Source organism: Tenebrio molitor, chromosome 2 (genome assembly GCF_963966145.1).
Source record: "Tenebrio molitor chromosome 2, icTenMoli1.1, whole genome shotgun sequence".
Lineage (NCBI taxonomy): Eukaryota > Metazoa > Arthropoda > Insecta > Coleoptera > Tenebrionidae > Tenebrio > Tenebrio molitor.
The window spans coordinates 20993460-21017593 of record NC_091047.1 but is presented as its reverse complement, the minus strand read 5'-3'; the positions used below and the strand labels follow the sequence as shown (position 1 = coordinate 21017593).

General features: G+C 33.8%; 6 protein-coding genes across 8 annotated transcripts; 3 read left to right on the top strand and 3 right to left on the bottom strand.

Annotated features, from left to right (window-relative positions):
* LOC138123337 (uncharacterized) lies at positions 1–2580 on the top strand. Of its 2 annotated transcripts, none has more exons than XM_069037980.1 (3): positions 1–92; positions 1263–2042; positions 2099–2580. In XM_069037980.1, exons 1-3 carry the CDS (start codon positions 60–62, stop codon positions 2537–2539), a joined length of 1254 nt encoding a protein of 417 aa, XP_068894081.1. In that variant the 5' UTR covers positions 1–59; the 3' UTR covers positions 2540–2580. The 2 variants fall into 2 exon arrangements, with proteins under 2 accessions (XP_068894081.1, XP_068894080.1); XM_069037979.1 differs by having other exon boundaries at positions 1166–2042.
* Positions 2581–4543: 1963 nt separating this feature from the next.
* Positions 4544–6883, top strand: LOC138123339 (uncharacterized). Its single transcript, XM_069037982.1, has 2 exons — positions 4544–5508; positions 5557–6883. Exons 1-2 carry the CDS (start codon positions 4741–4743, stop codon positions 5995–5997), a joined length of 1209 nt encoding a protein of 402 aa, XP_068894083.1. The 5' UTR covers positions 4544–4740; the 3' UTR covers positions 5998–6883.
* A 202-nt stretch (positions 6884–7085) lies between these two features.
* LOC138122675 (uncharacterized) lies at positions 7086–9342 on the top strand. Its single transcript, XM_069036930.1, has 2 exons — positions 7086–7859; positions 7916–9342. The coding sequence occupies exons 1-2, from the start codon at positions 7086–7088 to the stop codon at positions 8354–8356; spliced, it is 1215 nt and encodes a 404-aa protein (XP_068893031.1). The 3' UTR covers positions 8357–9342.
* Positions 9343–9727: 385 nt separating this feature from the next.
* On the bottom strand, positions 9728–11876 carry LOC138123234 (uncharacterized). The gene is made up of 3 exons (XM_069037842.1): positions 11431–11876; positions 10463–11323; positions 9728–10414 (listed from the first exon to the last, which is right to left on the bottom strand). Exons 2-3 carry the CDS (start codon positions 11246–11248, stop codon positions 10019–10021), a joined length of 1182 nt encoding a protein of 393 aa, XP_068893943.1. The 5' UTR covers positions 11249–11323; positions 11431–11876; the 3' UTR covers positions 9728–10018.
* Positions 11877–13066: 1190 nt separating this feature from the next.
* On the bottom strand, positions 13067–15161 carry LOC138123233 (uncharacterized). Of its 2 annotated transcripts, XM_069037841.1 has the most exons (5): positions 15011–15161; positions 14800–14928; positions 14610–14740; positions 13709–14516; positions 13067–13649 (listed from the first exon to the last, which is right to left on the bottom strand). In XM_069037841.1, exons 4-5 carry the CDS (start codon positions 14492–14494, stop codon positions 13215–13217), a joined length of 1221 nt encoding a protein of 406 aa, XP_068893942.1. In that variant the 5' UTR covers positions 14495–14516; positions 14610–14740; positions 14800–14928; positions 15011–15161; the 3' UTR covers positions 13067–13214. The 2 variants fall into 2 exon arrangements, with proteins under 2 accessions (XP_068893942.1, XP_068893941.1); XM_069037840.1 differs by having other exon boundaries at positions 14610–14928.
* A 4986-nt stretch (positions 15162–20147) lies between these two features.
* LOC138123232 (uncharacterized) lies at positions 20148–21852 on the bottom strand. Its single transcript, XM_069037839.1, has 2 exons — positions 20798–21852; positions 20148–20749 (listed from the first exon to the last, which is right to left on the bottom strand). The coding sequence occupies exons 1-2, from the start codon at positions 21584–21586 to the stop codon at positions 20300–20302; spliced, it is 1239 nt and encodes a 412-aa protein (XP_068893940.1). The 5' UTR covers positions 21587–21852; the 3' UTR covers positions 20148–20299.
* Between the last annotated feature and the right edge of the window lie 2282 nt (positions 21853–24134).

Genomic DNA, 24134 nt, shown 5'->3' with positions numbered 1-24134 from the left:
GTAAGTGCCTATGCAAGACACTGTAATGTGCAACAGTAAATAAGAAAATTGTTATTGTTATGTTGGTAAATGTCAGAAGAACATTTGTTTCAGTAAGTAGAAATTTACTCTTGAACAATATTGCAATGTTTTCATATTTAAATATAATAATCCGGAGACAACATATTCCTCATTATTTTCAAAACGACTTGTTCTTTCATTTACATTGTTTATTTCTTTCGTTTAAAGTTCATGACATTTGATCTTTCTTGAACTGAACATATTTACCCATGTGGAGCTCCCGAATTCTAGAGCGTGATTCTGAAATAAGTTTGGAAAAAAATGTGGAGTATCCTTGACACAAAATAATTCTGCGTAAATGACTTTTGGAGATGAAATCAAAACAATGGAAATTACCCCATATCCTTGTATTTTTTACGCCTATGCATAGGGAAAATTTGTCCGAATTTGTTCACTTCATTAGCAGCCATTGTTACATCAACTCCACAATAAAATCGTAGGTGCAAGCACACTGCTTTGTAAATGTTCCTATGGAAACGATCGAAAGGAGTAATGTCATAAGTAAATATTAAAGTTTGCGACTGACGGGTACATTTTACCTTTGATTATTATTGTTGCTAAACTACCACGATAATCAAGTAATCACTCAGCAGCGTACTAGCAATTTTGACCAAATTTTCAATCGTTTGTATCTCGAAAACGGAAAAACTTTTATAAGAAATGTTTTTGTCTATGACCTCTTCTCATCATCACCAATTACCGCTTTTTCCAAACTTATTTCAGAATCACCCTGTATATCCATCCATCTGAATTAGCTAAAATCGTGCTATAGAGCACAACAACCATGATCTTACATAGATGTTAATTATACACTGAACACACGAAACCATACTTTTCTTTGTTAAATAAAACTTAATCCTTGTCCAAGAATATTTGTAACAATATCCCTAGTTTATGACATACGTATATGTAGTTTCCTCGACATTGCTGAGCAGTGACTAGCGTACTGACAATATGTTGTAGTAACAATTTACAAATTGAAGTTCTGCCGAACTTACCCGACGGCCTTTACTGATTAAGTGATTACATATCGTGCTTAGCAATTTAAAATGTTAACTAACGATTGTTAGACAGATAAGCTTATTTGACTATCTAAATGTTTTAGTACTACAAGATCGTACCGTTCGTGTTCATATAAAAGCGCAATTATCAGTCACTTCACAATTAGTATCAGTTGTAATAAACTCGATAAACAATTTAAGTGCAAGATGTCTGTCAACAACATTGAAGAATGGGTGAAACTGGCTCTAAAAAATGAAGATTTAGTGGATTATAAAATTGATCTTCATGGGAAAACCAGCAACGAAGATGGTTACCTGAGCGACATTGTTTTTGTCACTGTAAATGGGAAGACCAAGATGGGACAGGAGAAGTGCGTAGATTTAGCAATAAAATTCGCCAAAGTGAGTACCACGTTTCGAAAAGAAGCGCCCATAAGAGAACTTTTTCAAAAAGAAATTTACATTTACGACCGCGTGGTTACGTCGTTTAGAAAATTTCAAGAAGAAATGGGCAGAGAAAACCTCTTGGATTACATGGCGCAATGTTATGCAACACAAGCAATAGAGTCCGGTGAATTGTTAATTTTGGAAAATTTGAAAACTCAAGGGTACGACTTATGGGACAGAAAGGTACCAATGAATTGGGACCATTTAAAAATAATTTTAGAATCTTACGGCAAGTGGCACGCTTTTTCGTTTGCCCTACGACACAGACGAAAGGAAATTTTTGAAAAACTTGTAGAAAACAACATCAATTTATTCAGTTACTTTGTACTAAAGGCCAACATGGTTGATGGTCTTTTTGAAAACATAAAAAGAGCAAGGGACCTTTCAGGAATTTCCCCTGAGGAAATCAAAATGCTACAGTTTACCAAAAGTGGCGTAGAAAGCATCTTCACTGATTTCTACACCAAAGATCCAGACCATCAAATAATTATGCACGGTGATTGTTGGACCAATAACTTCATGTTTAAAAGTCAGGTCTGTTTTGTCTAGATCTGTATTAAAAAAATCTTGTTGCAACCTTTCGATTTTAGGAACCATCTGGAAAACCAGCAAGTCTTCGTATTTTGGACTGGCAATGCTCTGGTTTAGCTTCTCCCGTCTTGGACCTGTCCTATTTCATCTACACGTGCTGTGATACCGCAAAATACAAAGACGTCAAGGACCTTCTAAGAGTATACTATGACAGTTTAAACGAGTGTTTGACATATCTGGGTTGTGATGCTAGCAACATTTTTGCATATGAGCACTTGTTACAACACTGGAAAATGTTTTCACTATATGGACTCGTAAACAGTGCATTTATTTTGAAATATTCCTTATGTGACAGTGATGAGGCACCAGATCTTGCTCAGGCCGCCGAGCAAGGTAAATCCTTCGCAGACAATATCAAATTTACACCCAAGAATGAAGAGGTTTATTTTGAACGAATGAGAGGAAACTTTTCACATTATGTCAAAAATTTAAAAATTTAATTAGTATCTCCTGTACCACCTCTAATAAATACAAAATCAAACCTTTGTATTATTTTAGCTAATACTTTTAGTACATCGCTAAGGTAAACTCATGTACTCATAGCCTCAAAAGAGGTACTTCTCGGAGTGCGGGAAAAAAGGATTTCCCGCACACGGTGTTTTTTACTCTGCAGCAGAAACTAGGGGAAATTGCATTATAAGGTTGATATTTATTTTTTACGTAGACAGACGGAAATGTTAATTCACTTTAAACAAATTGGACGTTTCGTCACATTTACAAGTGTAAAATTAATTCTCATCAACACAATAACTAAGTAATTTTATCATAAAACAAATAAGAATACAATCGAAAAAGGTAAAAGTAATAACAGGGCTCTGAAAAGAATTTATTGTTGTTTTTCAAGTGAAGAGGAAGAATTTGTTCAAAATGTTGTGTGATCCTGACGCTTTAAGTTTTAATAATCTAAAGTCCATTCACGTTGGATTTTCCTAGTCAAGGTCAAATAATTCAATATTGTGGCAGTGTGATTTTTGGTTCAAAAATGCTTTAGCTGTGTATGTTACCAATACGGGCTGATAAAGTAACCAAGTCATTCGTAGACTGTAGAAGTTATGTTATTCGCTGTCAGCAAAGAAATAGTCATTTTTCAAATATTGTTATTAAGCTTTTTAGAGGATAGCAATAGGTAATAATACATCCATTTTGTTATCATTTGCACTAAAAATAGTGTCAGTTGTTAATAGGTATGATAGGATTAGGAACATACAATGCTCCTACCTACTGGTGTTGTATTTTTCTGCTTGCGTTGTTGATTAAGTGAAAAAACCCTTAATGACTACATTTACTTAACCTTCTGCGACTAACATGATGATTGATGAGTGATGAGGAACCAGAATAAGTTATAAAAAATGAACCCAATAGGAAATTGTGTGAAGTTTCTTTCATTGGATGGAAGTAAGGAATGCATCTAAATGATGGAACAAATTTGGCAATAAAATTTCAGTTATTCAGAGACACTTATCCGTTTTGATTGTGGTTGTGACGTTTCAAGAATGTATTGTTACAATTGCATACCACAAAAGAAAGGTGTATTTTGATTTTTAATGATTTTTTTCTAATTTAAGTTTTTTTGATGTACATATTACCTTTAAAATAACGTTGCTCAATAAAGGTCGTAAATAGATTGTAATCATGTTAATACATACAATACATTAAATATTAAAGGATTCTAACTAATTAATTTTCGAACTGAAGCTATTTTTTCTTGAGTGCGTATTAGCTTGCGGGTTTCATTACCACAGATGATCATTACGTCAGTTGTGGAAGGTTAACGCAATTTTAAAATTAACCTTTTTTCTTTTCCCCATGGTAAAATCACCCAGGAATAGAATTTTATTAAAAAATCTGTGACTTTATTTCACACGTCAAAATTAAAGACGTCAAATCGCTCTCAATCGCTCTATCACGAATAAAACACGATAATGTAAAAATTACTAGGAAGGAGGCGCAGGCTTGCAACGTAACAACAATTTGGCAGGGAAAATCCAACGTGAATGGACTTTAGTAATCAGCGCGGAAGGTGCTACCAACCCAATAGTAAAAAAGTTACTGATGTAAAATTATTTACTTTTTTAATTTTATTTTTAAATATTTTTGAGTTATTCGTCACAAAAATATTGTATTAACTTTTGCAGGCAGAAATTTCCCCCGTTCGCACTCATGCAGCACTCTCTGCGGTCGTGCTGGAAACTAAGTGTTCACACGGGAAATTTCTTTTCCCGCATACGTTAGTTGTCTTCTCAAATAGGAATAATGTTTCTAATCTTAAAATTCTCAAAACGCAAACCTTGCGAGTTCAAGTTATTACGTACTTTTAGGAATACAAAATGTATGAAAATTATCTTTAATAAGAATTTTTTGACATGCGTTATACTCTATAGATAGGTAAACGAGATAAAAACAAATGACTTTTATCAGCTATATCTGGCACGTTAATTACTACATGAAAATGTCATTTTTGTAATCCATATTTAAATCTTCACAAAATGTTTTTGGAACAACTATTATTAGAGCAGATAAGTTCTGACAAATTTCGTCTACCTCTTTTGTATAAATAGGTATATCATGAAGCAATAACATCTGGTTCATTCCAAGTACCGTAAATTATGTGTTCTGTGCCTTACCAAAAATAGAAATAAAAATGTGTGACCAAGAAATTAGTGAATGGGTACAAATAGCAGTCAAAAATGAAAATTTTACCGAGTTCGAAATTGAAGTTCATGGAGAAACAAAAAAAGACGATGGCTATGTGGGAACAATTGTATTTGTTACTGTTATTGGTACTACAACAACAGGTCATCAGAAGTGTCTGAATTTGGCCATAAAGGCACCCAAGTCGAGTAAAACGCTAAGAGAGCAAATGCCCATTGACAAATTTTTTGAAAAAGAAATTCACATTTATGCGCAGGTGGTTGCGTCATTTGGTGCATTTTTGCAAGAAGAGAAATGCAAGTTTTTGCTGGATTTTCTGCCAGAGTGTTACGCAATGCGGAAAACGAGGTACAAAGAATTGATAATTTTGGAAAATTTGAAAACGAAAGGGTATGTTATGTGCGACAGAAAAGTTCCGATGACTTTTGATCATGTCAAATTGGTTCTACAAACATTTGGAAAGTGGCACGCGTTGTCACTGGCTCTGAAAACAAAACGACCTAAAGTTTTCGAAGAACTTGTCGCAGATAATGTGAACATGTTTTGTTATTACATCACAACAGCCAATATGGTTGACACAGTTTTTGACTACACCGAAGAAGTAAAAATTGCTTCTAACCTGTCAGAAGTGGAACAGCTAAAATTTTCGAGGGATGACATTAGAAATATTTTCAGTAATTTACTTTTTGAACACCCCGAGGACCATGTAATATTGCATGGAGATGGTTGGACCAACAACTTGATGTTCAAATATGATGTAATTTTTATCGTTACTTTTAATTCATCGAATAATTCTCATTTTTAGGACACAAAAATCCCCTCGCATGTTTACCTGGTAGACTGGCAATGTTCTGGGTTAGCATCTCCAGTGATGGATTTATCGCATTTCGTTTATGCATGCAACGACACCAAGAACCACAAAGATGTGAACGAATTGCTAAAGATTTATCATCGAAGTTTAGACACGTGTTTACGAGAGCTTGGTTGTGATTCGAGAGCACTTTTTCCCTACGAGAAATTAGTAGAACACTGGAAGAAGTTTTCGTGCTACGGTCTATTTTTAGGCAATTTTATCTTGAAGTTTTCCCTGTGTGACGCAGAAGAAGCTCCCGATTTTGCAACGGCCGCAGAACAAGGCAAGGAATATCTGGAAAATTTTGATTTTATTATAAAAAATAAGGATCAATACTACGAACGGGTAAAGTCTAACTTGTTACATTACGTACAGAACTTAATGTCATTATAGCAGATTTCGATTTTTGTAATTTCATTTTCAGTTTTATTTATTTTACATACAATACAATAAAAAAATAATAAATATCATCATCAAATGTTAATGGTGATACTTGATACTGTAGCAATAAGAGCATGTTAAACGAAAACACTGTATTAAATGAATGTGTATTTATATTGTATTGCGCATTTCTTTAGACAATAAAACAGTAAAAAACGTTATTTTATTGTTGGTGTCTGAAGCCAATTCACTTAGCAAATATCCACCACCTGTTGATTTATGTCAACTAATTAACTGTCTGTGTGCCTCGAGCTGTTTCCTTTCATCTGTTGCACTTCTGTTCAGAAGACCTTCAGGAGTTTTTGTGGACCGTTAATCACCCATCCGATCCGATGACATCAACTTCGTTCGCGACACAGGTGCGGATTCAGCACAGTTCTTGACGATTCCCGTCACACTAATTTGAATTAGAAGTGTTATGTGGATTAGGCATAATAGTTTTGGATCTGTCATACTTTACCTAGACGTAGGTACTGCATGGTGGGAAATTACAAAGATAATTATTATCAAACATGACAGTTTAAAAAATATCTTGGTTGTAGTGCGGACAAAATCTATTTCAAAATTAGCAGCATAATAGGACGTATTCATATTCATTTCGGACATTTTACTGTGGTAAAAACCTTCCACTTTTAAAATATCAAGTCCCCAAGTCGAACATTCTACATTACCAATTCAATTTATGGTGGTGTTAACAAGATTGTTTTTTTTTTTTGGTTTATTGTATTACAAAGTACCACAAATATCGATGTCAAAACTATCTCGTGTTTTGAGTGAGCTGAGCACTTAACAAGGACTTTAATTTATGATGTTATTTATGTTATCAGGTAAATTAGTAATTCAATGAATACCTATTATAATAATTTGCATGTGAAAAATTGCTACAGATTGTAGCTAGCTAATTGATGACTATTTATTTTGTTAATAAAATGAGATAAAACCAGATAAAAATCTATAATAAATAATAGACATGTTGGTGTACCTACTGTTAGTACTCAGCAATTTGTCTTAGTTTGAATTACAGTGCTTTTGTGTCCACAATGTCTGTGTATAAAAGTGAAGAATGGATACAGTTGGTAGTAAAAAGCGAAGATTTGCTAGAATACAAAATTCAGGTTGAAGGAAAAAGCAAAAAAGATGAAGGTTATTTGAGCAACATCGTTTTTGTAACTGTGAATGGTAAGACCACGACCGGAGAGGACAAGTGTTTAAATCTGGTGATCAAATCTTCCAAACCGAGTGACAAATTCAGACAGCAGATTCCAACGAAAGAAATTTTTGAAAAGGAAATCTACATCTACAACAGTGTGGTTACGTCATTTAGAGCATTTCAGGAGGAAATGGGAAAAGAAAATTTCTTGGATTTTATCTCGCGCTGTTATGCAGCTCAGATTTCAGATTTTGGTGAACTACTAATTTTTGAAAATTTGAAATGTCAAGGCTATAATTTGTGGGATAGAAAAATACCTATGACCTACGATCACATCAAATTAGTTTTGCAAGCTTATGGGAAATGGCACGCTTTTTCACTGGCCTTGCGAAACAAACGAAACCAAACTTTTGAAAAACTGGTAAAAGACAATACCAATTCCTTCAGTAGTTTCGTACAAAAAGTGCAGATGGTTGATACAATGTTCCAAGTTTTTGAAAGAGCAAAAGATCTTTCGAGAATTACCAGTAATGAAAGAGAACTGTTGCAATTCACCACAAGCGACATCAAAAACATTTTCACTGATTTTTATGCTGAAGATCCAGCTCGTCAAGTAATCCTTCATGGTGACGGTTGGAACAACAATTTTATGTTCAAAACAGAGGTAAATTCTGTGATGCCAGCGCACCATTATTTTTATTTTATCAAGTTTGTTTTCAGCTCGAAACCGGACAACCAACAAGTGTCCGTATTTTGGATTGGCAATGCTCCGGATTGGCTTCACCTGTTCTGGACCTATCATATTTTATTTATACCTGCTGCAACACAGAAAAGTACAAGGATGTGAAAGATCTGTTAAAAATATATCATGACAGTTTAGGGAAATGTTTGTCGTATTTCGGCTGCGATGTTCACAAAATTTTTGCTTACGCGAATTTGCTCGAGCACTGGAAAAAGTATTCACGATATGGACTCGTTTTGAGTGGATTTCTTATAATGGTTTCGGTTTGTGATGCTAACGAGGCCCCAGATTTTGCCGAAGCAGCTGAACAGGGCAAGTCCTTTATCGACAGTTTAAAATTTACTTCTAAAAATGAGGAGGTTTATTCTAAACGAATGAAAGGAAACTTTTTACATTATATCAAAAATTTGAATATATGAAAATATTTAGTAGAATTATTATGTTTAAAATAATTATTTTATAGGCAAATACAACGTGTTTCACGTAAGAGTACGAGCCTGACGATCTCAAAATGCAACCCAATATTCGATTTCCATGAGTAACTATGTGTAATAAATCATGTTTTGACAAAAAGTAGTTTGGACATCCCTGAATTTTTTTAAATTTCCCCTTTTTCACACATTTGTGGGAAAGCTCTCCAGCGATTGTGTTAGTTAGGGGTGTCCTAAACCACAATTTATAATTTTTAATGAATCTAGTTCCCATTGTGAAATGTATTTTGTGTTGCGTTTAGACTTCGTCAGGTTCGTATTCTTACGTGAAACACGTTGTATATAAAAATGTTTTTTTGAACTGTACAGGGCCATTCACATAAAAGTAAGAGCTGTATTAGCCTAAAGGCGGGTAGAGATCAAGCGCGCCGTGCCGTGCAAAACGTTCGCGAACGTTGCAGGCGCGGTCAGTTTGCACAAACGCGCACGAACAAGCATTCGCAAACATTACCCGCCTGATGTCGGTACATCAAAGAAATCTGCTTGTTCGTGCGCGCTCGATTTGGACGGATTTTTTATGTGTCGGTGAATTCGTCATGAGCGAACGCAAACAGCTGTCTAGATATCTCCAATTTAGTTAATGGAAGACGGTATTTTCGAAAGAAACAAACGTACGAAACTCGGAACCTCTCCGAACACAGCCAAACATCCGCGCATTTGGTCAGTCTGGACAATTCTTCAAACATACACGAATTTTGTTAGCAAACGTTTGGAAACGTTTTGCATGGCATTACAAAAACGATGGTGCCAGTAGTGTAATGTGGATTGCATGCATATTAGGCTCGTATTCGTATGTGAATAATCCTGTGTTACTGTCATAATTGAAGCCAAAATATTTATTGAAGAAATGTAAAAACCAGCAACTTTGTTTCTTGTTTAGACGCCGACCGTTTACTGAAAAAGCAAAGTGTAACAAAAATGTGTATATTGAAATATGAGTGTGTTGAATAAATATTTATCTCGCACATTCCTACAAATTTTAGCAGCAGAAAAGTATTTATTTTGCTTATAAAATAATTAAAGCAAAATAAACTCCAACCACGCTCCACTTACTTGATTTTTATTCAGTCTAAAGTAAATAATTATTTACATAATAAAGCTGAAAATTGAGTATTTTTCACAGTCATTTAGATTCTTATACAGAATTTTCTGCTTCTCTTCATGTGCCGATTAAACTGGTAAACACTAAAAAAATATGGGGAAACAACACTTTTCTCTACAATTCCACTCAACTTTTGCAAACATAAATACGTTCATATTGCAACGTGGGATCGATGATTTAAAGAAGCTTGAATAAAATAATAATAACTAATTTTATTGTTGTAATTTACACCAAATTAATATTAACTTAAATTTGCACTATTGTATTGTGTTGTAATGTATTCGCTCACCGATAACTCTTTCACTAACTAATTTATCACATCTTGTTGATAAAACAGCTCCAGAGTCATTCGTCGAGATCCTTCCTTCCGTTCACTTCCGTTCGCGACACAGGAGCGGATTCGAATTTTATGCGCTTTCCCACTATTCTTCTCACGTTTCACTGACATTGCACACTTACTAGATTAAAAATAAGAATGTTAAAACTGTTTATAAAGCATCTATTTCGTGCATGTGTATTACAATATCGCACAGTCGTTTCTGAAGTATAGATTTAGTACTTTGTGTATTTGTAGCGACAGTGCTTATTAATTTGGTTTTTGTTAAAAGCATAGACAACATCATTCCAAATCTTGAAAATCTCTTCCATTCTTGATTCAAAATTTCCCTAGGAAATACTTCATTTGGATCATTACCTAAACTTCTGACAGAATTGGAAAAGCTGTCGTAATAAATGTTCAGATAATCGTTCAATTTGTCGAACAGTTCTTTCGAACCTCCAGTATAAAAAAAGTAAGACAGATCGTAAACAGGAGTACCAGTTGCAACAAGTTGAAAGTCTAATAAGTTCATGCCTACCAGAGCAGGAGAATGACTCTTTTGCTCCTAGAAATCAAAAATTAACCAAATATGAACGAAAATGAAAAAATGTACCTGATATTTAAACATCATATTGTTGGACCAACAATCTCCGTGAAGAATTGCTAAATATTTTCCGTCATATGCTAACGCGTCTTGAAATATTTCCTTGGTGTTTTCTAAATATTTTTTGAGTTTTTCCAAAACGACTGCATCTCTCGCAGAATCTAATCCTTCATATGCATTTTCTGCAAGCTTTGTAAGAAGGTTGATGAATCCATCGTTGTTAGCAAAATTTTTCCAAATATGGTAGAGAGGTTTCGCCAACCTGTCAAATTCTTCAGGTACTTGCTCTCTCAAACAAAAGGAAATCGCGTGAAAATGTCCATAAGTCTTAAAAATGAGTCTTGCATGTTCATCATCCAGCAACAAATCACTTCTCCTCATTTCGAATCCCATTTTAGTGACATCTCGCAAAACTATCATTTCTCTTCCCACTTCTTTATCACAAGTGATGAATTCAGGTAGCGAATTAAAGCGTTCCTGTACGCAATGTTCCTCTTCTAATTTTTTAAACGCGGGATAAATCTCAGTGTAAAAATGAATTTCATTCTTGTAGGCCCATTCGGCATTATTTAGTTGTCTTCTTGTGTTTTCTGTTGGTGCTCTTTTAACAACCAAATCGTGTGTTGTATGGGTTTCACTATCTGTGATTGACACTTTGTAAAATTCACCAAGAAATCCATCGCTTTTTGTGGCATTCAGGTTCATGTTTGTTGAAAATGTTCTTAAGTTGAGTGCTCTAGCAGAGTCGTTCGATACGTTGGTGAGTTGTCTTTCAAGGTCACTTCTGCTAGTCATTCTTGATAATTGTGATTGTGATGAACTTGAAAAAGATGAAACTGACTTTAAAGGTGTGAAGTAACAACTTTTAATCTGAAATTTTTTATCAACCTTTAGATACGCGTATTATCAGATAATTGTTGATAACTATAATACACCGATACCCATATATAGGCATCTTGTTATCACGGATATTTTACCTTTATTTGGGCAATAGTGAACGGTTACAGGTTTTTCAGTTAGTTTTCCAGTTTAAAGAAATATCACTCTGAGAAAACTCCTCTGCGATTTCCACTCCATCGGGCACTGTTTTAAAGGAATACATTAATAGTTATTTAATAAACTAGTTTGTTAATGAAGGCGATTAATAATCGAAACTGTTTAAAGCACGAACGAGTGTAGCGAGTGAGTGGCTTTAATAGTTGAGATTATTAATCGCCCATTAACAAAAGAGTTGATTACAACATTTTTTCGTTGACCGCAAACTTTTTTTTTTGGTGACAAATTTTGAAATTAAAGCCAAATCAAAACCAATTTCATCTTTTTCCATAAAGATAAGACCTTATAAATACCTTCATTCTTTTTTTGTCCTCAGGGTAGGCCATTTTTAAATTTTTCAACACTTTCTATTCACTTTCCACAAAGAGTGTCAGAAGACGTTAACTCCATTCACATTCAATTTCACGTAAAAATCACGGTTGCTACGGAAACCTAGTTACCTTTGAAAAAGATGACATGCAAATTATAACCAAAAATGTCGGTTTTTGAAAAAGTGAATTTGTAATTGTGCAGTTATGTAGCTATAAAATATAGAAAACCCTGCTGCACTACCTGCTGCAGTGTTGGTAAGTGCAAACAATGCACGTTCGAGGTTGTTTATACATCAAAATTTAATCAAAACGTCAAAATCGCAAAAATCGTTGATTAATGAAAAATAGTGTATTAATGAGGTCCATTAATACACTATAATTTAGACAAAAGAATTCATTAATATTGAAATTAACAAGCGGTCAACGGAAAAATAAATAAATGTGATAAAAGTTTCATAGAAATACAAGGTGATCAACAAGAAAACAAATCAAGAGTACTACATCATCTGTTGTTTATTGTTTTTATCTTTATCTATTATTTTTTAATTAATTGTTGATAATTAATGCTTTATCTAATGACAACACCGTTGCTTTAGAACTGACGTTTCTTTGACATTTCATCGAAAAATCTGCTTACCAGTAGCGTTGTGTTTGGCAACAAAGCTGGTAAATTACCCATTTTTACGAATGCAAAATGTTTAAAAAAAATCCTATGTCAAAAAATAAAATGACATTTATTTTTTGAGCTACAATTTTTTTAAATTGCTTTCAGTTTTCTACGTTGTCCTACAACCTCGTAGGTAAAATTTCGGCACATTTTAAAAATACACCCTGTATATCATGTTTTATAAAATGTACGCCATTGCGAAGTAACCTATAGGAAATATGCTTTAAAACAAGGAAACCGCATTGGTGTACGTTTTATAAAATATGATATACAGGGTGTATTTTTAAAATGTACCGAAATTTTACCTACGAGGTTGTTTGATAACGTAGAGACTAAAAGCAATTTAAAAAAATTGTAATTCAAAAAATTAATGTCATTTTATTTTTTGACATAGAATTTTTTAGATATTTTTTCCGAGTTCTAGATGAAGCCAGTAGCTGCTTAAAATATCTGTACAACTTTCAATAACACCCTGTATACCATTGGCACAATTATAAAAAATTGAAAACAATATACATTTTAATGGCCTTTCGATTTTACAATATTTCATCAATTCGATAAAGATAAGAAACCATAACAAACACATAAAATGATGCTTTATTGCGTAATAAAATACAGCCATTTTATCGTTTTTAGGCGTTATTGAAATACGTTATTTACCACATTAGTCTTACACCTATGGAATTATTTTCAAAGCTATTTTAAGTAGAAACAATAATACAATCTGTTACAAGGCACCGTTTTCATACATGTGAATTAAAATATCTTTCACCCTTTTATTAAACAATTCATTGTTGATGTTTGCGTTCATAAATTTGCTGCTTCCGTCGACATTTCCATCGATTGAATCCGATATTTCTGCGGAATCTTCTCTTGACATCAGTTTCACCTGAGTCAACAGAAGCGCCATGAACATGCCGAATTTCGAATATACTTTCCAATCTTCACTTAGTGCGCTTCTTGCTAGAAGATCTTCGGGAACGCTGCCCAATTCCTTGACAAAGCGCGAAAAGCTGTTATAATGCACATCCAGGAAGTCTTCTAGTTTATCGAATAGTTCTTTACATCCACCTGAATAAAAAAAGTAGGATAGGTCGTAAACAGGAGTGCCAACCCACGCCATTTGAAAATCTAGCAAACAGATTTCTTCAATCTTTGAATTCTGCAAATAATTCCAGTCAGACTTATAATTAATTACCGATGCTTGAATTAATAAATTACCTTGTATTTAAACATTATATTGTTTGACCAACAGTCTCCATGGAGAATTGTTGAATATTTTCCTTTGTATTCTATCGCGTTCAAATACATTTCTGTTGTATTTTTGGCGTACTTTCTAAATTTTTCTCGGACTTGAGAATCTTCGTCAGAATTCAAAGCTGCAAGACTTTTTTCCACGATTTTGTGAAGCGAGTAAGGAAATCCCTTTTTGCTGCCAAATTCGGCCAGCACATTGTGCAAAGATTTTGTCAAACTGTAATACTCTTCGGGTTTTTGATCTTTCAGGCAGAACAGAAGAGCGTGAAATCTGCCATAAGTTTGAAAAATAAAATTTACGTGTTCTTCATCTAACACTAAATCTTTTTCTCTCATTTGAAATCCTCGTTTAGTAAGGTCCTTCAGTACAAGCATTTCTTTGATAATTTCACTACTGCTACAAACGTATGTCGGCACGGAATTAAAAATTGTATCTACTTGGTGGTCCTGTTGTAATTTTTGAAGGGCTGGGAGGATTTTAGAGTAGAAAAAAATTTCGTTTGAAAATGCAGATGCGACGCAAGTTTCATCTCTCCTTGATGGTTCGATTGGAGCTTTTTTAACTACCACATCGACTTTTTTTTTGCTTTCTTCGTTTGTTATTGTCGCTTTGTATAATTCTCCTATAAACCCATCGCCTTTGTGACCACCCAGATTGAGACCCACAGAGTATTTGTTAAATCCAAGTATGTTAGCAGCTTTATTTAGAATAGTGAGAATATCATTTTTCTTTTCACTGTTGATGTTCATGTTATTGTTTTATTTCTTATTTCTGAAAATCAAATTAATTAAAACATTATATTTGATTTAAGCATTCACACTTTCCGAATAGGTACGAGTATATCTGAATTAAATTTTCACTTACCAGGTTCCCGACTAACACGAACGGAAACAAATAATTAAGTGTTCAGTTCTGAGAGTTCGCTTGTACTAACCAATGTTTACTAAGAGATTATTTTTTAAATTATAGGCGACAAGATAATGAAGCGACAATTACTTAAATGTGATAAGTACGGTACAAATTTATCAGTTTCAAAATAAATTAATATTCAAACCTAGACCACAATATATAAAATTTCGTTTAAAATTTTTCCGATATCTTGTAATAAAAAATATTAAAAAGTGGTCTGTTTCAACGTTTCGGTGTTAAATAATAACAACTAGGAAAGGATAAAGGAAAATTGCTAAAAAAATGCAATAATTAAATACTCATAAGTTAGAAAAATTAATTACAATTAATTAAGAATTGAAAACGTTAAAATGTACACATTGAAATCATATCATAAACATTGCTTCAAGTTTCTTAATTTTTTAAAAGAGAACCATTGAAACTATTAACCGTTTTAAAGATCCTGAACAAAAATTTCACTCACAATGTACAGAGGAGAAGTTTAATAATGCAACTAAACCAACCGAACACGACACAGTTAGGTGAATGGGTAAACAAATTTTACCTTGGAACCAGATGACAGCTCTTTTAAAACGCATCACTGAGTAAGTATGTACCTAAACTAATTTTAGATTTACAACAAGGAAGACTGGTTTAAGTCCTGAAATAATTTTGACCTATTGCCGTTTATTACAAGCAGTAGCATTTTATAGTAAGTAGTCAATTATGTTGGCTCGTGTTATATTATTTATATCGTCGTATTGTCCTTGACTGGATAACAGTAAGTAAGGTTTTTAATGAGACATATCTACATTCCATTGGAAACAAATTATACAACGAGATATACATTTATTAACCATACATAAGTTATCTAAAAGATTGATTCTTTCTAGTATATTTTGCTTGAGGAACATCCCACTTGAGTGTCCAGGGGTAGTCAGCACAATGGAACACTACCTACTTGCTCTGATATCCCTTTTCCATGCTCGAAATGTCGTGATGAAATCTCTCATGGTGTTCATCGCTGGCAATGCCCAGGAAAGAAATCCAAGTGGAAATCTTAAAGATGGAACCTATTCCATCCCAAAGCTATGTATGAGTTCAGTCTGGATATCTTTCTGCCTTGGAATTTTCTACTTTTAAAGTGGGTTCATCAATTCTCTTATTTGAGAACTCACAAAAATTCTCGCCTTTATTTTACCGTCAGTAACTTTAAGACATTTTTCTCTCAAACATAACAACCATCGCTGTTTTGTTTATGATTTTTAACTCCCCGCTAATTTTCAATGAATAATTTTTATACTGAATTTTTCTAATCATTTTATATCTTCTCATATGACTCTTTCATGTATCATGTTGTCGCATGCTTATGCTTATGAAGAAGTAGGTACAGCTTTCAAGCTAATTTTAGAAGAAATCACGCACCAACTCATCAGCGTCTTCTTTTAGTATAAATGAGACTCATGCGAAGAAGTGCTTATTTCAAAATTATGATTATTGTGAATGCTATCCGGTTCTTCTTCTTGACTGATGGCATTAGTGATTCTTATAATTTTCCTTGGAGATTCTGGCAGAGGTAGATTTTCACTGTAAAAGGGACTGGTCTCATTGCAGAAACTAAGTCAAGGTAGGCTTTAATGTAGATGTTATGTTTGTTAGATAAATGACAGTCTTTTGAGTGATCTTTTGGTTCTCTCCAAACTACTTGAACTCAATTGTACATCAGATGTACAATTGGTGGTCGCCCACTTTCCAACCAAAATAAAGATGATAACATTGGTTAATGAATAGTGTAAAGTAATGCTTTTAAACAAAACGTGCATGACAAGTCTGTACAGACAGAAGATAAAAATATTATCTCTCTCATATTATGGGTTACAAAAAAGAACTGTGGATAATAGAATCATTTTCAGTGTACATTCACACAATTACATTTAGTACATCCTAGTTCCATTCAGGGTAAAAAAATATGTGAGAATCATATAATCCAGTTTGTAAGTGGAGGTACATACTACGTGCCAATAAAAACGCATCACCCAAAAGGGATGAAGTTACAATGCACATCGATATATCGTTCGTTACCTTTGATAAATAAACACGCTGGAGTAGTTTTCCAGCAAGATAATGCCCTATTCCATATCGTACAAGTAGGACCTTTCAGCAACAAGCAGAAGTAGACATTCTTTCAGTTCGTTCTCCGGATTTAAATCCCATAGAATATGTGTGGAATATCATGGGTCGAGGTTTAAGACGTTTTCCTTAACAAGCAAACAGTTTGCAGGAGCTGCGTCATCACCTACGGCAAGCTTGGGATGAGATACCTCAAGAAGAGATCGATCATCTTATTCGAGGTATGCCCCAGCGAGTTAGGGAATGTATTACTAACCATGGTGAAGTGACAAATTATTAATTACTTCTTTATTTAAGATAAATAAACTGTGAACATTTTAACTTTGTAACTTGACCCTTTCTTGGTGGTGCATTTTTATTGGTACGTAGTTTAATTTTCGAAATTTATAATTTGATAAAGCTACAATAATGATCATAAAGATACTCAAGCCGTAAAAGTTAATAAGTTAATATAATTATATGCAAACACTGAGAGTGTGAGAATAGTAGTTTATTTGGCGTGTTTTAAAATGGCCCACGCGTGCCAAAAAAGGCCCAATTTACACACGAACGAGTTGAATACAACATTTTTTTGTTCGACGAGCCCCTTAAAGGCTCCAAATCGCTTAAAACCTTTAAAATTAGCTTGATGTTTCGTTTTGACAAGTTGTGACATTTATCAAAATCCGTTCACATAGAAGAAAATTCTCAAATTCTGACAGTGTCGAACAAAAACATGTTTTCCAGCTATTAGATAGATCACGTTGCAACACATGATTTAGAACAGTAGAGCTACTAGAAAAAATCTTTAAATACAAATAAACATATTCGTATGTACAAGGTTCAAGGTCCCAGAATTCTGAATTAAAAAAATTAAGCCATAATAATTCAGATTTGGTAACAAGCTCTGGTAGAAAAAATCTCTCGTTCTTACAAAGGACAACTTTTTCTATATAATTAGGAACAGAAACATCGAAGTTCTACATAAACTTGTTAACACACCAAATAAAGCGAAGTCAAAGTCGTATTTGGGATAACGAAGTAAAGATCAAAACAAAGTCAAGCTCTAAAAATTTAATGAAATGTGTAAAAAATTTGAATAAGTTGACTCAACTCTAGAGACGACTGTTATACACTCACCGGCAAAAAAAACGGAACACTAATTAGTCAACAACAAATTATTCCCATAATACCTATTTTGATGTATTTTGACCAAGAGGCAATGATAGCAAACATAACCTTGGGCATTAGCATTGGCTATTTTATTAGCAATTTCGTATAAAAACAAATTTTTTGATTAAAAACCTTCTTTTCTTAAATTTACCATTTTTATAATAATCAAGCAACCTGGTTAGATTTTTATAACTTTTGTAATTTTTTATTGTTGTTAACTTCGAATTTAAGTGCAGAACGTAAAAAAATGCCTCTAGCTGGTGTAAATATTGCCAGAGCAGTAGCTTTGGTTGAAGACTGCTGTTGTTTCCGTTATGCAGCTAATGCTATTGAGGCCTCCTCTTGGTAGTCGTCACAGAGCTGTTAGAAGGTTTCAAGAGACTGATTGAAAAAGAGCAACCACATACCACGACGATAGATTTTTAAATAATAATGGTGTAGTTATTACTCCAAAATGAAAATTCAGCTTTTGTTTCTTTTGTGTTATCTAAAAACAAACAAAGAAAATGTTAATGTGAAATGTATTAATAAAAGATTTGTTACTTTTCGGTTGTTATTTTTTTGATTGCTCTCAACGTTTAATTTCGTTTTTATTACGACAGTGTCTTCAAAAATTATGTTTTGCAATAAAACATTTATAAATTAAGTGCTGATTCACTGTTATAAAGCACAAATTAATGTAACTACATAAAACGTTGTAAAAGTCATTAAAATGACATTTATTTTTTATCTCAGCTCAATAAAAACTAACGAGTATGAACGTTTTTAGAATTGCTGATTGCAGCAAACTCATCATCATCACAAATGGATCTGCAGTTAGTACGTTTCAGGTCCAATGTTTCGAATTAATGGATCACATGCATAAACCATTAGCAAATGCTTTTATTTTTATTAGTGAGAGATACATGAACTCTATTTGATAGAAAAAGACAAATATATAGTATAAGCAAATGTTTATTCTTATGCATACTACCCAATGTTCGTGTTTACTTATCAGTTATCAGTTATCACTTTTTTAAAAACCTGCTCATAGCTAATTATTTTAAAGATTGTAAAATTGAACGACGTAAAATAGTTTTATTTAAATTGACATAATAGTACATATATTATGTAACAAGATTTATAGACGACACTTTAGTCACGAGTTTTATTAGGCATGAGCAGGGCGAGTGTTTAACTAACGAGTGTCTAGAGAAGTTTATAAACGAGTTGCACACTATACTTTTTCTACGACCAAATAAACTAAATAAGTAACAAGGTTATGAGGTATGGACGGGAGCTATCGCGCTCTCACGCTAGTATTGGCGGTCTCCTTCTGCGGATACTCCGGGTGGGCTGTGCTTCCCAAACTGCACACTGGGGCTGTTACAGATGCTACTAAAACATGGAACGCAACCCCGGAATGTAGCGCTCTGAAGACGACGCCCGTGGTTGGAGCCCCTTGTCATGATCGAGTTAGGGGAAGAAACCCCTGATGAGTCACTGTAGGAGATTGTCTAATTTAACGTGTGCTGAGGAGACCGATACATTAATTGTCAAATATCTATTGAGCGGGCAAAAACCAAGTCTTACAGAGATTAGCAGGAAATTAATATTTTTCACAGAACTGCCATAAATAAAAGCGAATTTTGATAACTATTACAATTATTAATAACATAGTTGTAAAATTATTTTTCACTATGACAGTACCCATATGTATTTTAAAATTATTATTTGAGACTTACCTAAATGAAACAGATATTGTTAATAATATTCGGCAATCAAAGCAAATCAATAAAAATAAATATTTTCAGTGTTTTTAATTAATACTAAAATAAAGAGTCGAACATTGTTATAAAATGGATTTACTTTCACAGCACAATCTCATTGTCAAATTCAGCTTCGGCAATGTTGCACAACGTAATTAGTTTGTTACAACTTTGGATCCCTCTGGTTTCCTGTCTTTACACAACTAGTTTTTAAAGACTTGATTGTGACTCACTTTTCTTTTACGTTTCACTAACTAGTATGAACTAATTATGTTAAAATTAATCACAATCAAGATCAATGCGTATCAAGTATTCCATCTGCATAGCAACGACTTTGAATGAAATCGATTATTGTTGAAAAAATTGTAGCATTCTCTCAAACCAGACAATATTTTATCGCAATGTATTTTGTTGTGACAAAAATTCATTTTAATTTTAAAACGTTTTAGTAGTTTGCATTTACGGGAAAATTATCTTTCGAGAGTTATCGTAAAACAAATATCTTTATTTTTAACAAAACAATACAATTTAGGTCATTTGGATGAGCGTGGGACTTTGATCCTAAATTATAAATTGCGTAATACTTTGTACAAATGCAAATATATTTTATAATTGTTCTAAAAGTTTTGCTTTACTTTACAAATACTCAGATTCGGTCATAAAAATAATTATGTCAGAAATTCTTTTGTTAATTTCCTCAATATTGACAGACTCGGCGGCGCCAAGCGATTGCAAAAGATCTTTTCCTTCGCTGGCAAGTTTATCGAAATCGGGTGCTTCCTCCACTTCACTCAAAACAATTTTCATGACAAATAGTGCCATGAAAAGACCATATTTCGAATAAATTTTCCACTGAGCTTCGAGTTCATCGAAGGTGAGAATCTCTTCGGGATTTAGTCCAGCTTCTTTGACGGTTTTGGTTAAGTTGTCGTGATAAATTTTTAGGAATTTTTTCAGGTCGTAAAGTACCTCTTTTGAACTGCAAGCGTAGAAAAAATAGGACAAGTCCAAGATGGGTGAGGCTACTTGAGAAATTTGCCAGTCCAAAAGACACACTTGAGTAGGCTTCGCAGGATTTTTCAAATCCTAAAAAATAATGATACAACGTGAACGTTTTTCAAATTAATAATGTACCTTGTATCTGAACATCATGTTGTTGCACCAGCAGTCACCATGAAGAATCGTACAATACTTATCAACCCGTCTGACATCCTCTTCAAAAAATTTCATGCAGCTTTCTGTAAATTTTGTCAAAGCTTGCGTGGCCTTTTCGTGATTGGCCACAGCTCTGAATCCGTTAGCAAAACCTTGCTTCACGTTCTGGGCGAATTTTGCTTTTTCAGCTTCGTCCGGTACATCCTTGTAAAATATGTTTTTCAAGTTTTTGCTCATTTCTTCGAATTTTTCAGGGTGCAGATTTTTCAAGGCCAGGCCAGTTCCATGAAATTTGGCGTAAGTGGCGAAGACCATCCCCACGTGTTCCGCATTCATGGGCAATTTGCGATTCCACAGTTTGAAATCGATCTCTTTCAGATTTTCCAGCACGATGCATTCTTGTTTGTCGGTGAATAAAGTGCCGTAGCACTTTGCGGTTTCGGTGAATTTGTTCTGGACGCCGTGTTCGTCGGAAAATCTTTTGAACTCGGGGAATACCGTTTCGTAGAGGTAAATCTCGCGCTCGTAGGCTTTCCGGACCGGAGCTTGCTCCCGCAGTTTGTCTCCGTCCATTGCGGACTTGATAATCAAATTTAATTCTTTGTTGGGCTTATTGCTGTCTTGGATATGAATGGTATTGATTATACCCAAGTAGCCGTCCCCCTTCATCGAACCCGATTTCACCTCGATCTTGTAATCGTCGAAACCTTGACATACTGCTATCTTGTTGAGTAACTCGGTTTTCACCTCTGATAACGTTACACTCATTTTTTGTTTGCACTATCACTACTTATGGTGAGATGCTCAGTACTAAAATGACGAATGAAGGTACAAATAAATTATCATTATCCCCCCCTATTCGACCTTGCGTTTGTTAAATTACTTTGTTGTCCCATTCAGACTCCATCCCGAGATAATTACCGACAATTTAAAAATAACTGAGCTGACCTACTGAAAACGTTTCGTTACATAATAAACGTACATATTTTGGATATTTTTTAAATGCGTTAATAATGACACCAGACAATCACAAACGCTAATCTTAATAAGGAAATAATATTGGTTATACCTGATTTGAATATACCAGAACGTTAGCGCTGTTGAACATTTTTTTAGAGTTTTGCTTTCAAAGATATGCAACCAACAAATATGAAATGCATGATGAAAAACATCCTTACTACTCTATCTCTTTAGATAAATTATTTGATACTGCAACTCACACGTTTTGCTACACCGTCAAGGTGTCAGTCATTACCACGCCACACGGGCACCACGACGCCCACAGCGGTTTATTACTTGCTAATCCCTCTAGCCTCTACACTTCTCAATTGTCATTCCAAGACAATACTAGCAGAGATTGTAATTGGTTCGATGAATACTTTGTTTGAAAATGTTTTACACAGCGTAGAGTTGGTTGCAAAAAAAAAACGGGAACTGTCAAAATAAAATTGACACATTTTTACAATTTTTTCCTAGTGTGAAACCTTCTTACGAGAGATAGGTTAGAAATAACATCAAAATTCAGTGACATTTTTTTTAAATATTTGATAGGTATTGTCAAGCAAATCAAATTTACAAAAAACGCCTCTGGTATTGACACGACAACGACTAAGCATTAAAAAAAATTACTTCCTTTTAACAACCATTTACTCATTGAATTATTATGTGCAATAACTCACGTCTGCAAAACAATATTTCATTAGCAATATGGTTTCCATATTCCTGTACAATTTATCGGGTGACTATAAATGAATGTAACTTTTTTTCTTAAGTTAGGAATATTTTTTTAACACTTACTTTAGCAAACCTGGTATGTTAATCAACACATTGGTGTACGAACTTCATTTTGACATTTTATGTATTAATAAATTATGTCAAATAGGCGAGTACGCCTATGTTTATGTCAATTATGACAGTGAACAGCAGAATAACCAACAAAAGTATTACCAATTTATGAAACAATTCACATTCATTCATAGTCACCCGGTATATCACCCTGCCGAAAAAATTTGACCAACGTATTTCACAACAATGTGTTTGATTGCACATATGGTTATAATATCACTTTCCTAAAAGTAAATTAGAAAACAACGACACTTTGGGAGTGGACTGTCTGAAATATTGATCAAAACAACGAGAAGAAATGCAGGTTATAGCACAGAAGTAACTGAGTGGGATGTAAATAATTTTACGCTAATTTTCTCCGGGATTTTTTAATTTAAAATTAAAAGTTTCGGCCCATAAATTTAAATAGAAGAAAAGTAGCGTAAGATTGTTCACGACATCCCACTCATTAAAAGTACTTACCAACAAAGACAATCGTAACTGTAATAAAAAATTCGACGACTTTTGAAATGATAATATTTTATTATACCCTACATAGCATAGTCCTGTAATTATAGTTGATTCCTTAGAAAAATTCTCCCAGCTTGGTAAATGTTCGTGTATATTTTCACTTAAAACTTAAATAATAATAAAAATAAATAAACCAAGGTGGAGAAGTTCATGATTATAGCCAGAGCGCCAGGCCATAAGGGACTTCTCCACCGTGGTTTATATACTATTCTTTTCACTACTAGATACGTTAAAACCCTTTCTGATAATAATTATTAATTAAATTATTTTGTCTGATGCGACGATCCGAGTTCTCATTTTTCAACGGTTGATATGAAAGTCGGCTACGTTAACCAATGAAATCAACGAAAATCTTTCGTTGCTAGGTGACGGCTGTTCATTATTGCCCTTAGTTAATAATAAAAAAAAAATATTAATCGGAAGGATTTCAAAATGGAATTAAAACGATTGAACGAACACACTTCACTTAAATTTTATTTAACAAGAAACTATGTATGATGGTATTTGGTCCCAACAAACCGTGTAAATGAGTAATGCCTGGTTTCTGGAACGGCCCAATAACTAACTGACCGGTTAAGTCAAGCGTTGCTGTAGAAACGCTAGAAATTAACCAATCACATTACAGGATTTTTGTATTTATCGGAGAGTTAACTAACTGGCCCGATAAAATTGTTTCCAGAAACCGGGCCTAAGTGAATCTTTTGGTGGACGTCTTAGTGAAGGAAATTTGACTTACGGCTTGGGGATCAAAATACGACTCATGGATAAATGACTAAGGGCCAGTTTACAGAAGCGAAATTAAGTTAATCGTAATCAAATGCGAGATTAACTGAACGCGTGATCAGATTGAACCAATCGAAATTTCGGATTCATGGGTTAATCGCGCATTAAAATTTAATTCGAAATAAATATTGAATTCTCTTTCTATAAACTGGCCCTAAGCTAAATAAATACGTAAATT

What these genes read in the sequence shown, in the direction of transcription:
- LOC138123339 (XM_069037982.1), top strand. Translation starts at nt 4,741, where the DNA reads ATGTGTGACCAAGAAATTAGTGAATGGGTACAAATAGCAGTCAAAAAT. An exon ending in ACTTGATGTTCAAATATGAT is followed by an intron (nt 5,509 to 5,556) that starts GTAATTTTTATC and finishes TCTCATTTTTAG; the next exon opens with GACACAAAAATCCCCTCGCA.
- LOC138123234 (XM_069037842.1), bottom strand. Translation starts at nt 11,248, where the DNA reads ATGACTAGCAGAAGTGACCTTGAAAGACAACTCACCAACGTATCGAAC. An exon ending in ATATGATGTTTAAATATCAG is followed by an intron (nt 10,415 to 10,462) that starts GTACATTTTTTC and finishes TTTGATTTCTAG; the next exon opens with GAGCAAAAGAGTCATTCTCC.
- LOC138123232 (XM_069037839.1), bottom strand. Translation starts at nt 21,586, where the DNA reads ATGAGTGTAACGTTATCAGAGGTGAAAACCGAGTTACTCAACAAGATA. An exon ending in ACATGATGTTCAGATACAAG is followed by an intron (nt 20,750 to 20,797) that starts GTACATTATTAA and finishes ATTATTTTTTAG; the next exon opens with GATTTGAAAAATCCTGCGAA.
- LOC138123233 (XM_069037840.1), bottom strand. Translation starts at nt 14,494, where the DNA reads ATGAACATCAACAGTGAAAAGAAAAATGATATTCTCACTATTCTAAAT. An exon ending in ATATAATGTTTAAATACAAG is followed by an intron (nt 13,650 to 13,708) that starts GTAATTTATTAA and finishes AATTATTTGCAG; the next exon opens with AATTCAAAGATTGAAGAAAT.
- LOC138122675 (XM_069036930.1), top strand. Translation starts at nt 7,086, where the DNA reads ATGTCTGTGTATAAAAGTGAAGAATGGATACAGTTGGTAGTAAAAAGC. An exon ending in ATTTTATGTTCAAAACAGAG is followed by an intron (nt 7,860 to 7,915) that starts GTAAATTCTGTG and finishes GTTTGTTTTCAG; the next exon opens with CTCGAAACCGGACAACCAAC.
- LOC138123337 (XM_069037979.1), top strand. Translation starts at nt 70, where the DNA reads ATGTCAGAAGAACATTTGTTTCA. An exon ending in TCAGAAGAACATTTGTTTCA is followed by an intron (nt 93 to 1,165) that starts GTAAGTAGAAAT and finishes TAAATGTTTTAG; the next exon opens with TACTACAAGATCGTACCGTT. An exon ending in ACTTCATGTTTAAAAGTCAG is followed by an intron (nt 2,043 to 2,098) that starts GTCTGTTTTGTC and finishes TTTCGATTTTAG; the next exon opens with GAACCATCTGGAAAACCAGC.